Below are 13,012 nucleotides of genomic sequence, written 5' to 3'. Positions count from 1 at the left end.
AAAGGTGTTGAGATTCCTCTTTTGTACAGGATGTTGTTTATGATGGTGTAGTACTGTGCCTCCCTTTTTAGCCTTTTTGCGTCCTTTTCTTCTGTGGGGAGTATTCCTGTTCTGAGGTAGTTGGCTATAGGGGTCATCCATCCTTGGTCCTGACTTGTTATAGTCAGGACTTTTTCCTCTTCGGAGATTGACGGGTTCTGCAACATTTCCTGGATGAGGCTTCTATTGTTGCCTCCTGGTTTGGTGCTGGCTAGTTTTGAGAGTGCGTCAGCTCGGGCATTTTGTTCGTGGGGTATATGGCAGATCTTATACTCCCCTATTTGTCTGAGCTGTTCCTTGGTTTTATCCAAATATTTTTTCATGGTGGAATCTTTGGCTTGGTAGCTCCCTGTTATTTGCGATGTGACCACTTGTGAATAGCTGTAAATGTTGAGTTTTTGAGCTCCGACTTCTTTAGCCAGCTTTAAACCAGCTAATAATGCTTCATATTCCGCCTGGTTGTTTGAGGCCGGGAACCCGAACTTGAGGGAGAGCTCAACTTGGGTTCCTTGGTTGCTTTCTATTATCACGCCCGCACCATTTTCAGTTTTATTTGAAGAACCGTCCACGTAAAGATTCCATTCTGTGGGGGTTTCTAGGGCATCTGTGAATTCTGTGATAAAATCGGCCAGATACTGTGATTTAATGGCCGTCTGAGCTTCATATTAGAGGTCAAACTCTGACAACTCGACTGCCCATTGTAGAATTCTGCCTGCTAGATCTGTTTTCTGCAATATTCCTTTTATGGGCTGGTTAGTTCGAACCTTAATGGTGTGAGCCTGGAAGTACGGGCGAAGTCGTCGAGATGTTAGGATAAGAGTATAGGCAAATATTTCTATTTTCTGGTAGTTCAGCTCGGATCCCTGTAGTGCCTTGCTAATGAAGTAGACGGGTTGTTGTCCATTTTCGTCTTCTCTGACTAGTGCTGATGCTACTGCCTTACTTCCCACCGCGAGGTATAATATGAGTGGTTCTCCAACTCGCGGTCGGGATAGGATAAGTGGCTATCCTAAGAACTTCTTGAGGTCTTGGAAGGCTTGTTCGCACTCTAATGTCCATTCGAATTGTTTTCCCTTTCTTAAAGTAGCATAAAAGGGAAGAGATCTTATCGCGGCTCCCGCTAAGAATCGGGATAGGACGGCCAGTCTCCCGTTGAGTTGCTATACTTCTTTAACACAGGTTGGGCTCTTCATGTTAAGTATGGCCTGACATTTGTCTGAATTTGCTTCAATTCCTCTTTGAGTGAGCATGAAGCCTAAGAATTTGCCTGCTTCTACTGCAAAGGTGCATTTCGCGGGATTAAGTCGCATGTTATGCTTCCTAATGGTGTCGAATACTTGAGACAAGTCAGACAACAGTGTCTCTTCGCCTTGTGTTTTTACTAGCATGTCGTCCACATAGACCTCCATGATGTTTCCGATGTGATCCGCAAAAACTTTATTCATTAGTCTTTGATAAGTAGCTCCTGCGTTCTTGAGACCGAAGGGCATCACGACGTAACAGTAGTTTGCCTTTGGTGTTAAAAATGAGGTCTTTTCTTGATCTGGTGGATACATGGGAATTTGGTTGTATCCTGAATATGCGTCCATAAACGAGAGATATTTATATCCAGAGGAAGCATCTACCAGGGCATCAATACTTGGGAGTGGGTATGGATCTTTTGGACAAGCTTTGTTGAGATCGGTGTAATCGGTGCACATTCGCCACTTCCCATTCGAATTTTTCACCAGGACGATGTTGGCTAGCCATAGCGGGTATTTAACTTCTCTTATAAATTCGGCTTCCAGTAGTGCCTGTATTTGCTCTTCCACAGCCTGGGATCGCTCTGGCCCAAGCTTTCTTCATCTCTGCTGTACTGGTCGAGATCCTGGGTAGACCGCCAACTTGTGGCACATTAGCTTAGGGTCTATGCCTGGCATATCCGCGGCTTTCCATGCAAAGAGGTCGACATTATCTCGTAAGAATTGTATTAGCAATTCTTTTAAATATCCTTTAAGGATGGTGCCGATATTAGTTATTTTTTCTGAGGTGTCCCCGATCTGAATTTTTTCTATCTCGCCCTCTGGTTGGGGGCGAAGATCTTCTCGTCGTTGAACTCCGCCCAACTCGATTGCGTGGAACTCTTCTCCTTTGCCTCTGAGGTTTAGGCTTTCGTTATAACAGTGTCGTGCCATCTTTTGGTCAGCTTTTATCGTGGCTATCCCTTTTGGAGTTGGGAACTTCATACATAGGTGTGGGGTCGAGACTATTGCGCCGAGTTGGTTGAGTGTTGTCCGACCTATGAGAGCATTGTAAGCTGAACTTGCATTGACTATGATGTAGTCTATTTTGAGGGTCCTGGATTGGTCTCCTTTTCTGAAGGTTGTATGTAATGATATATATCCTAGTGGTCAAACCAGGGTATCTCCTAACCCGAACAGACTGTTTGGATATGCCTTAAGTTCTTTTTCTTCTAAGCTGAGTTTGTCAAAGGCTGTCTTGAATAAGATGTCGGCAGAACTCCCTTGGTCTATTAAGGTGCGGTGTAGGTTGGCGTTTGCCAATATGATGGTGATGACCATGGGATCGTCGTGTCCCGTGATGATGCCGGACGCGTCCTCCTTAGTGAATGTCATCGCTGGGATGTTGAGTGCTTCCTCCTCTCCTTCGACATGATATACTTCTTTGAGATACCTTTTGCGGGAAGATTTGGAGATCCCTCCTGCTGTGAATCCACCATGTATCATGTGGACATGTCTTTCTGGTGTCCGAGGTGATCGTTCTGTTCGCTCGGTATCTTCATCCCTTCGCCTTTTTCTTTGATCATCATCTCGGGTGGCCAGGAATCGATCTAATTTTCCTTCCCTTACCAATTTTTCTATGATATTTTTTAAGTCGAAGCATTCGTTGGTAGCGTGTCCTCTGACCCGATGATATTCAAAATATTCCTTCCGATTTCCTCCTCCCCTTTTTCCTTTGAGGGGCCGTGCTGGGGGGATTTTTTTTGTATGGCAGACTTCTTTGTATATTTCGACTAGGGATGCTCTGAGGGGAGTATAATTATGGTATTTTTTAATTTTCTCCCCTTGTCGGTCTTCTTTTCTTTTAGATTCCTTGTCTCTGTCACGGTAGGAGGCCCCCGATTTCGAAGTCTCTCCTAACCGAGCATTTTCTTCCATGTTGATGTATTTTTCTGCCCATTCCTGCACTTCGTCTAAGGAGGTCGGGTACTTTTTTGATATAGACTGGCTGAAAAGTCCCTCTCGTAGGCCGTTGATAAGTCCCATGATGGCGGCCTCTGTGGGTAAGCTTTGTATGTCCATGCATGTTTTGACGAATCTTTCCATGTAGTTGCGGAGGCTTTCCCGATCTCCTTGTTTGATCCCTAGTAGACTGGGGGCGTGTTTAGCTTTATCTTTCTGGAAGGAGAATCTGGCAAGGAACTTTCCGGCTAGGTCGTCGAAGTGTAAGATGGACATGGGAGGTAAGCTGTCGAACCATCTGATCGCCGTCTTCGTGAGGGTTGTCGGAAAGGCTTTGCAGCAAATGGCATCTAAGGCATCGGTAAGGTGCATTCTGCTTCTGAAGTTACTGAGATGATGATTGGGATCGGTGGTGCCATCATACAAAATCATATCCGGGAGTTTGAAGTCTTTTGGAATTTTGGTTTTCATGATTTCCCTGGTGAACGGATCTTGTTCTTTGCGTGAGCTTTTCTCAGGAGTGACCCGAGGGGCTTTTAGATCGGCTTCTAATTGCTGTAACTTGTCTTCCAATTCTCTACGTCGCCGTACTTCCTTTTGTAGATCTTTTCCGATTTCTCGTTGTCGTTGGGTTTCTTCTTCAAGTTGTTTCACGCGATCTTGAAGGGCTTCTATTGCTCCCGGTTTAGCTGAATTTTTGTCTCCATTGGATTCCAGAGTGTCTTTTGGTGGGGCGTCCGCATTTTTGTGCGGTGTTCTATTTTCTAGATCTGAGTCGTGGTCATTGTCATGGTTGTCCGCCATGGTGATGGGATGACTTCCAGGTCCCCGGCAACGGCGCCAATGTTCCGAGGGTTACCTGAAACTGGAGGTCAATCTCGGATGAGATCTTCGGTTCTGGTCGGAGATGACGTGTCCGGCTGGCTGGTGGCGGTCGGAGCTGTTGTGTCCGACTTGTTGGACTTGCTGCACTGCTGATCCTCGACCACCGGAGGGTGGGGGGTACCTGCAAGAGACTCCGATGCTTAAGTTAGCATGGGTATTAAACAGGTGTTATGTAGAATCAGAGTATGAGTTATACCTGGGTGCTCCAGTGTATTTATAATGGTGAGATGTGACCTTTTGGATAAGATAAGTTAGTTATCTTATCTTATCTTTATCTTTGAGTTGAGGTCAGCGTATCTTCAACGGAACTGCTTTCATCTCTATAGGCTTAGGCCGCCTTAGGATTCGGGTCGCGTTCCTCTATTTGGGCCGTTAATCTGGGCTCTCTTGTTGATTTGGCCGAGCTCTTTGAGAAGAGGTCGGATAGTCAGACCTGAAGAGGTCGGTCGCTCTACCTCGAATCATCCCAGGTCGGATAGCTCGATCCAGGGTATGAACAGTATCAATGCATATGGTTTTACATATTTAATGCATAAGCATGTACCCAATCCCATAATTTTCAAAAAAAAAATAAAAAAAAATACACTTTTACTTCAACCAATGTCCCAAGGTTCCCATACCCAAATGATACGCACCCTCACTAGCCTGAGCTAATCAAAGATCCAAATTAAGGACATTTATTATTTTTCGCTTAAGGGTAATGATGTGCTAACATTAAGAACAAAAGGGATTAAATAGGCTCAAGTTTGGCTAACAATGGTTGATAAAAGGTAGGATATTTGGGTAAGTGAGCTAAATGAAATGATGGCCTCAATCATATAAATGCATGTATACATGGAATAATGGACATATAGAATCAAACGAATCAAAGATCACAATCATAGAAAGAGAACAATGCACACAAGAATGAAAATAAGTGGTTATAAGATGTAACCATACAATTGGGCTCAAAACTCACATGCTTCTGTTCTTAGCTCAAAAACCATGTTCCAAAATACATTCTTCAAGCAAGTTCAACACAAAATTTTTTTTTTCAAATTGGTAGGGTGCCCTAAAAACAGTTTCTTGGAAAAGAAATCATCACCCTAACCAAGTAGTCCTAATATAAAAAGAAGTGGTAAAATATGTACAATTTCTAACTAGCATGCAACCTATCATGCAATGCAACAACTAACTAACAAGGACAAAAATTAAGAATTTGGTGTTGAAAAAGGAAGTTGTTACCCATGGAGGTCAGTCGGACGACCTCCCCACACTTAGAAATTTGCACCGTCCTCGGTGCATGCAAAGAAGAGCAAGGTGGATGGGTTGCTACAATTGATGAGTTCCTCCAAAAGGTTGTGCGAAAGGACTTGTTTGTTGCCCCATTTAGAAGCTTTTCCTTTTCTTTCCTTCTTGGTGGCCAACCTCAAAGGAGAGGAAAAAGAAAGAAAATTAAGCCTCAAACAAAGATATGAAAGCAATAGAACATAGGCAAGGGCTAATGCCAATTAAGGGTAGGGTTCTCACTACATGTTAGCTACGCATGTGAGTGAGGAAGCAATATAGGCAAATGGCATATCAATTAATACTTGATGCAAGAGTAAAGTCAAGGCATGAAGAGCACTTAAAAGCATCAAGTTCGACTAGAAAGAGTGGGTCATGAAAGACATGTAAGCTCATATCAATGCACAAAGAATATAAGGATCATCAAAGGTTAAGCATTGAATTAAATATTTCATTACCCATCAATATCAAACAAGTCTAGAAGCACCAAGATTAACCAAGAAATTCTCAATAATTGAGTAAGAGAATTCAACACCATTATTAAAACAAAATTAAAATGCAATAAATGAAAATAAGCAAATGTAATAAAAGAAAATGGAAGAAAAGAATTTTTTTTTTTACCGGCGCGGACGCATCATGCACGCTTCCGCGCCGATGCACAGTTTGGCTAAAGGAGGCGTACGCGCCAGGTGCGCGCACGCGTGGGTTATAGGCACAGGATAGACACAAACTGGGCATAACTCTCTGGGACATGTACCAGGAGGGTAGGTGACGCTATCGGCGCGCACGCGCACAGCGTGCGTGCGCGCGCATTGCGCGATTAGCTTCAACGGCGCGTACACGCCAGGTGCGCCCACACGCGGGTGGTTTGTGCCTCAGGCATGGTGCTGGCGCAGTGTAGGCGCAACTCTCGGCTCAATGTATGGAGCGGTGAGATTTTTGCATCCACGCGTCCGCGTACATGGCGCGTCCGCGTGGATGGTCAAAAATGCTTGAGACGCGCGTACGCGCCAGGTGCGCGCGCGCGGGTTGGTGCTCTGTTTTTCAAAATTTTTCCAAGTTCTTGCACCAAACCAAGCATTCCAAACCTCCAAACAGCTACCCAAACACCTTAAAACCTTATTTAACATATTATACTACCAAATAAACTCAACAAACAAAAAAAAAACATGAAATCAAACCTATTCTACCAATATTTACAATAGAGAAAAATGAAAAGAGTTTACCATGGTGGGGTGTCTCCCACCTAGCACTTTTAGTTTAAGTCCTTAAGTTGGACATTTGGGAAGCTCCTTGTTATGGTGGCTTGTGCTTGAATTCATGTTGGAACCTCCACCAATGCTTGGTTTTCCATTGTGCTCCAAAATTTCTAATGAGTTGCAACAAGTCTTGATGAAGTCCTTCACAAGCTAAGAGTTCCCAAAATTGATCCTCATATATACCCGGATCCCAAATCTTGTTTCTACACCCATCCTCAAGTTGATCATCACAATTCCAATTGGGTGAGAAGTGATCCGAATTCTCAAGTAAACACCAAAGCATCTTCCTATACCCCTTTAGTTGAGAATTATACCAACCATTGCACTTAGACTTTAGGCTTCCAACCATAAGGAACCTTGATTGGCATTTCCACCCACTACTCAATTTCCTTTTGTTCTTAACCCCACAAAGAGCTCTAAGTTGCCCATCCGTCTCAATCAAATCATATTCAAGTGGGAAAGTAAAGATTAGAGATAAGAATTTTACCCACTTGAATGTTATGTTGGATGGGGACTTAGGAAGGGACATCTCCAATGGTCATGTGAGTTACATTCCCTTGTGCTCTTCTTTGACTACCTCCACCTCTTGGCAAGCTTTTTCAACTTCAATTCTTTGCCCACCAACTTCTTCCACACATTCTTCATTGGTGGAGCTTGCCTCTTGATCACCCTCTTCCAATCTTTCATCATTCATACTATGCCTTGGAGGTTGCGCATCATCCTCCTCACCATCAAATTCAAGCTCATTGGAAGAAGGTTCAACAACTTCCACTAAATCATCGACAATGTCACTTGGTGTGGAAGTGCTCTCAAGTTTGAAATTCACCTCTTGTTCAACTTCCTCTAACTCTTCAACCACTTCTTCTTCTTCAACCACTACAAGAAAAATACCCATTCAGGTACACATGAAAAGTGTAGCCAAAAGTGAAAAAAAATGATGCCTTAGGCTACGGCTACGCTTTTTGGAGTGATTCATATTCGGCCGTTGCCTATTCTCAAAGGCTACGCTTTTCGCATTTGAGAATAGGCTACGCTTTTCAAGTGATGCTGTCCAGGACCAAAGGCTACGCTTTTCAGCTTTCATTTTTCCTGAATAGGCTACGCTTTTCAACGTTACTGCATCACTTGTAAAGCGTAGCCACATTGTATACCATAGCTACCTTTTATAAGCGTAGCCTTAGATCCCTCTTTTTTTTGTATATTATAGCTACTGTATATAAGTGTAGCCTTAGGTCCCTCATTGTTTTTTTTTATTTTATATATATATATATATATATTCTAATAATTTTTTTTCTAAAACCTAATATTTAGTAATATGATTATATGTATAATCCTATTTTTTTTAATTAAATTAGTCAAAAATTATAAAATAAAAATAAATACATAATAAAACCATACAATATTTTTTTAAATAATAAAAATTATCCTTTAACAAAATATATTTATAATGAACTAAAAATATTGGGATGATCATAAATGAGTATTCATACATCTCACACTAAATTAAACATACCCATATCAAAATATACATTAGACCACTTAGAATTTACTACTAATAAACTATAAAAAACCAAAATATTGTATCCTACATAAGTATCTTCTAATAAAAGCTATTAACCTTCTGATAGAAGAGAAAAAAATCTTGTTCTTTAAATATCTTGTTCGACGGTTGGGTGAGTGGAACGCAGCTCCCTCTTAAGCTTCAGTCAGCTCCCTCCTTGGCCATCATTCTCTTTCTCTTGGTGCTATGATTGATGAAGAGCAAAAAACTTGAAGAACGCTCCTGTTTTTGCTCCCTCTCAATGTATAAAAGAATGCACAGCTTCTAGGACTAGTAGAGATGGATCACTTAAAAGATGGTGCAAAAGAAAACGAAAATGGAACATAATGTTGATTACTTATTGAAGCTGGCAAAGTGCAGTTGGAAACTTGAGCAATTCATTCACTTAGAACCATCAAGATTTAGGATAAAAATTCATTCATGTGATTTCATAGGAACAACTTTAGCTCAAACCATGTTCAGAAACTGAACTTATGATATGTATGTATACCAGCATAAACAAATAGCATAATATTCTCTATCTAAACAAGAAAATAAATAAAAGTGCTTTAAAATAATTGCTGAATTGTAATGGCTCAGATATATCAATTATTTGTTAATGAGAACTTATTACACTGGGTTGAAAATAAACAGAATAAAATTTTCCAAAAATTGGGTTACTTTCGATGTATATAATTGAAGATTTTGATTAATGAGTGTTAACAAACTAAAAAGAAAACCTGGGGAGAAATCACACGTCTGTCTGGATCTTTACTCTCCAAATCCTTTACACAACTTTCGGGATTCCATACAACAACACCACCCCACATCTGCAATATTCCAAAATAGGCTCTTCATAACAATCACAAATTTGGAATTTTATAAGACATGTAATATTACAAAATGATAAAGTAAGGAAATTTTGAAGGTGAGATGAATAACAGGAGATATAAAGCCATTAGTCTTGGAGAGATCTCTATTTGGAAGCTCCAATTGCAGAGGACATTCCTTTGCAGATGGTATATACCTGCCATTATATACAAGGAAACATTTAATGTAAGCTCTGTCTAAACGCAGATCAGAATCAACAAACTAATCACAATAGAGAATTGTAATAGCAGTAGAGACAATGAGACAGAAGAAATTTCAATTTTTTCCATTTAATGCTAGCACTAGGAAGGCTATCAAAAGTAAAAGAAGAAACGAATTCTTAGATTATGAAAAGAAGTAAATAAATCTAGGATTGAGCTGAAGAGTATACACCACAAGTTGCAATACTTTAGATCTCCCTCCCGCTGCAACTGAAGTATCTAGATGCCACTCATTTGAATTAAGCTGTTCAACATCAAAATATTTACATCAAATACATCACCAAATTTATTATTGTTGTATCTCAGATAGATATTAAGTAAATACTACAAGAAAAATTGCAAGGTTCTGCAGATACTTTCTAATGCATTAGCAGTGATAAAGAACTCATGTAAGTTGAACCATCTCTACAAAAGACATATGCATAACTCAATAGACACAGGAACTTCAAAATGTTCAAAGCGCTGTGACTTTATCTGATAATCACTAATTATGCCAACAAATCAAATATTTTCGAGTAGAAAGGCACATCATCTATCCAATGATACAAAAGTAGAAAGGGTCTAAAGTTAGAACTAAATAATGGTAAATTTGCTACAAACTATAAATAAGTCAAGACCAAAGAGAATGTATACAAAGAAAGGAAGATCTTTGGTACTGAATATGTGGCTTCCGTGTATATCATCCCAGTACGAAAAAGAAGACTTTGGCGTGTAGTATAAAACCTGCCAATTAGGAACAAGAAAATCATTCAAATCTAAACAATGCCACAACTTTTTAACCATCACATGTATAAAAGGCTATACCTGGCTTTCAACCGTTATGTTTGCTATAGGTTGCAAAGCTTGGATCACAGGATGCAACAGAGTCTTGTCAATTTCATGAAAACCCCTATATTAAGATCACCACAGAAACTTCAGGATGAAACTCTTTCGAAGAAAACTAAGCTAATAATATTCATGACAACACATATAAAAGCAAAAGAACAGTTCAACAATGATCTAGAATAACTGTTAAAGCCTCTATGTCACCACTTAAAACATGTGAATTCTGAGTGCCTAACTTATAAATAACACATCTAGATACAATATAGCAAAATAAATACTTATCATCCATCTAAGATAAATTTCTATGCCCTTCAATGTAAAAAGTTTTACACTATCCATCAATCAAATTGCAAGTGAGAAATCATAATGGGTACTATTGTAAAGGGTATACTAATCTGACACTTAATTGTATTTTCATTTGCTGACAGTGACACTTTACACTGTCAGTAAATGGAACATTAATTCCTATTTATAAAACATCAATAGCTAGTTTTTGAAAGAAAAAAAAATTGAAATAAAACCTCATTAAAAGAACACTGAAATGGAGTCTCAATTTCACAATCCATACCAATCATATATCCAATCTTGTGGCTCTGAATTGAGCAAACTGAACCTGCCATCAGCACCAACCGGCATGAACTCACTGCGAATCGAATTCCCTTCACTCCCGCCACTCATAAACAACCTGGCAAAGATCTCAGCTGTTCTTGAAGCCGCCTCATCCTCTGAAACGTGGCCGAGTACCCACGCATGCCGGTACTTACCCACCACAGCCCTCACTTCCCCTTCCTCCTTGTCCCCATTAAAAACCACAACACTATAACCCTTCCCTCCACCGCCTACATTCCCCAAACAACGCTTCAGCATCTCATCAAAATCTTCGTCACTCAACTTCCCGCCAAAAATAACTTTACCACACTTCAACGGACACTGAGCTTCCGAACCCTCCGTCTGCGCGCAACTGGAGCCCGAATCGATGACCACAGAGACGTCGTAGTCACCGCCGCCGCAATTGCCGCATCGCGAGGAGTTAGGGTTCAGTTGGGACATCTTGCGGGTAATTGCTGCTGCGACGTCGTTTGGACCGAGGCCGCGAGAAGCAAAGAAGTCAAAGCCGAAAGTGAGAACAGGAGCATGGCAAGCCCTAGCAGCGGCGGTGGCTTCAATTGACCCCAGGAGCGATGACAGTGCACGACGGAACAGCCTCCTTCTCTCTCGCGTCACGTCTTCGTCCTCTCTCTCCATCTCGTCTGTGAATCGTCTTTCTCTCTCTCTCCTCCGGACTCCCTCCTCCACGAAGGCGATGGCAGCGGCTGTAGCGACATTGCGGCGGTGACCCCCTCTCACTCTCTGTTCTCTCGCTCGTGCTCTCATCTCTGTCTTCCTCCTCTCCTCCCTCTGGTTCACTCATTCTCTCGGATCTGGGTGTGTGTGTGAAAGGAAAGGCTGCGTGCATTTAAACAATTAATTGGAAGGGGAGTTAGGGTTTTGAACAATTAATTGGCAGGGTTGGGAGGGTTTACGAAGTAGGTGCAGGGAGGTAGGGTTGCGAGGATGAATGAAGGTGCGTTCTTTGGAGGGAATGACAAAAATTTTACTAAGTGTATGTGACTTTGCTTTCAGGGAAAAAAGGGAAAAAATTCACTGAGTGTCAAATTTTTTGCTCTAGACACATTAGGCATCACTTTTAAAACACACCCAAAATTTAATAAATAGGCTACTCTCTAAAAGCGTCCCCTTTGATACAAAAAGTGAACCTATAGATATCAACCTACGGCTACGCTTTATAAGTGATTTTTAAAATACCTAAGGCTACACTTTTTAAATGATGCCACAATTGTGTATCTTTTTCTCATATAAAAAGGCAACACGGAGAAAAGCGTAGCCTATTCATAGAATAGGCTACGCTTTTCAAATGTAACTTAAAAAAAGTGTGGCTGAATGGGTATTTTTCTTGTAGTGAACAATCTCTTCCTCCACCACTTGTTGCAAGACATACCCCATCTCCTTGTCCTCAGATTGAGATTCTAAAATCTCCTTCATGCTCCTTCCTTCGGTTGATTTCTCACACTCATCCGTAGAGATGCTTTGCTTGTTGCAAGAGTTCCATGAGTCCAAGTTGGCTTTAATTTTGGCAAGGTTAGCCTCGATAACTTCATTCCTTCTCCTTTGGGCTTCCTCTTGCTCATTTTGACGGATTATTGCTTGAAGCCGATCCATTGCTTCATTGAGACGATCCATTGGCTCTTGAATGGATGGGTACGGGTGTTCTTCCATAGAGGGTTGTGGTGGAGAGGGGAATTCATTTTATGGTTGAAAGTTATCACACATGGGAGGTGATTCATCTTGGTGATAATATGGAGGTGGTGGTTCTTGAGGGTATTGGTGGTGGAATTGGGGTGGTTCTTCATATGGTTCATATGGTTCACAAGGTTGTTGGTATGGTGGATATGGGTTGGGGTCATATGGAGGTGTTTGGTGAAAAGGGGCTTGTGAGTAAGGTGGTTCAAAATTATGTTGAGGAGGTGGTTCATAGGCATATGGTGGTGGTTGTTGACAATCATAATAAGGGTCACCATATCCATTAGATTGATATGCATTAGGATGAGAGTTATACCCATAAGAATCCGGAGGTTGTTGTTGCCTAGAAGGTTGATCAATCCCTTGAGGCTCCTCCCATCTTTGATTGTTCCATCCTTGATGCACATCCTCATTATAGTTCCTATTTCCTATAACATAAATTGAACCAAACTCATAGCCAAAGTGATGAGAATTCATAGTAGCAAACAAAAACAAAAACTAACAAAAATAAGCAACAAGGTCCTAAGCCTAACAAAAACTAACAAATAAGTAAAAGGCAAACATATTCACAATATTCACAATAGCCAATAACATAACACCATTGCAACTCTCTGGCAACGGCGC

General features: G+C 41.1%; 1 protein-coding gene across 1 annotated transcript; it reads right to left on the bottom strand.

Annotated features, from left to right (window-relative positions):
* Positions 1-9,147: 9,147 nt before the first annotated feature.
* LOC114924729 (uncharacterized) lies at positions 9,148-11,461 on the bottom strand. The gene is made up of 5 exons (XM_072205991.1): positions 10,656-11,461; positions 10,067-10,151; positions 9,896-9,985; positions 9,450-9,506; positions 9,148-9,198 (listed from the first exon to the last, which is right to left on the bottom strand). The coding sequence occupies exons 1-5, from the start codon at positions 11,459-11,461 to the stop codon at positions 9,148-9,150; spliced, it is 1,089 nt and encodes a 362-aa protein (XP_072062092.1).
* Between the last annotated feature and the right edge of the window lie 1,551 nt (positions 11,462-13,012).

The sequence above is a fragment of the Arachis hypogaea genome, chromosome 11 (assembly GCF_003086295.3).
Source record: "Arachis hypogaea cultivar Tifrunner chromosome 11, arahy.Tifrunner.gnm2.J5K5, whole genome shotgun sequence".
Taxonomy (NCBI): Eukaryota; Viridiplantae; Streptophyta; class Magnoliopsida; order Fabales; family Fabaceae; genus Arachis; species Arachis hypogaea.
Note: the sequence above shows the minus strand (reverse complement) of the source record. Positions and strands in the feature narration are given on the sequence as shown.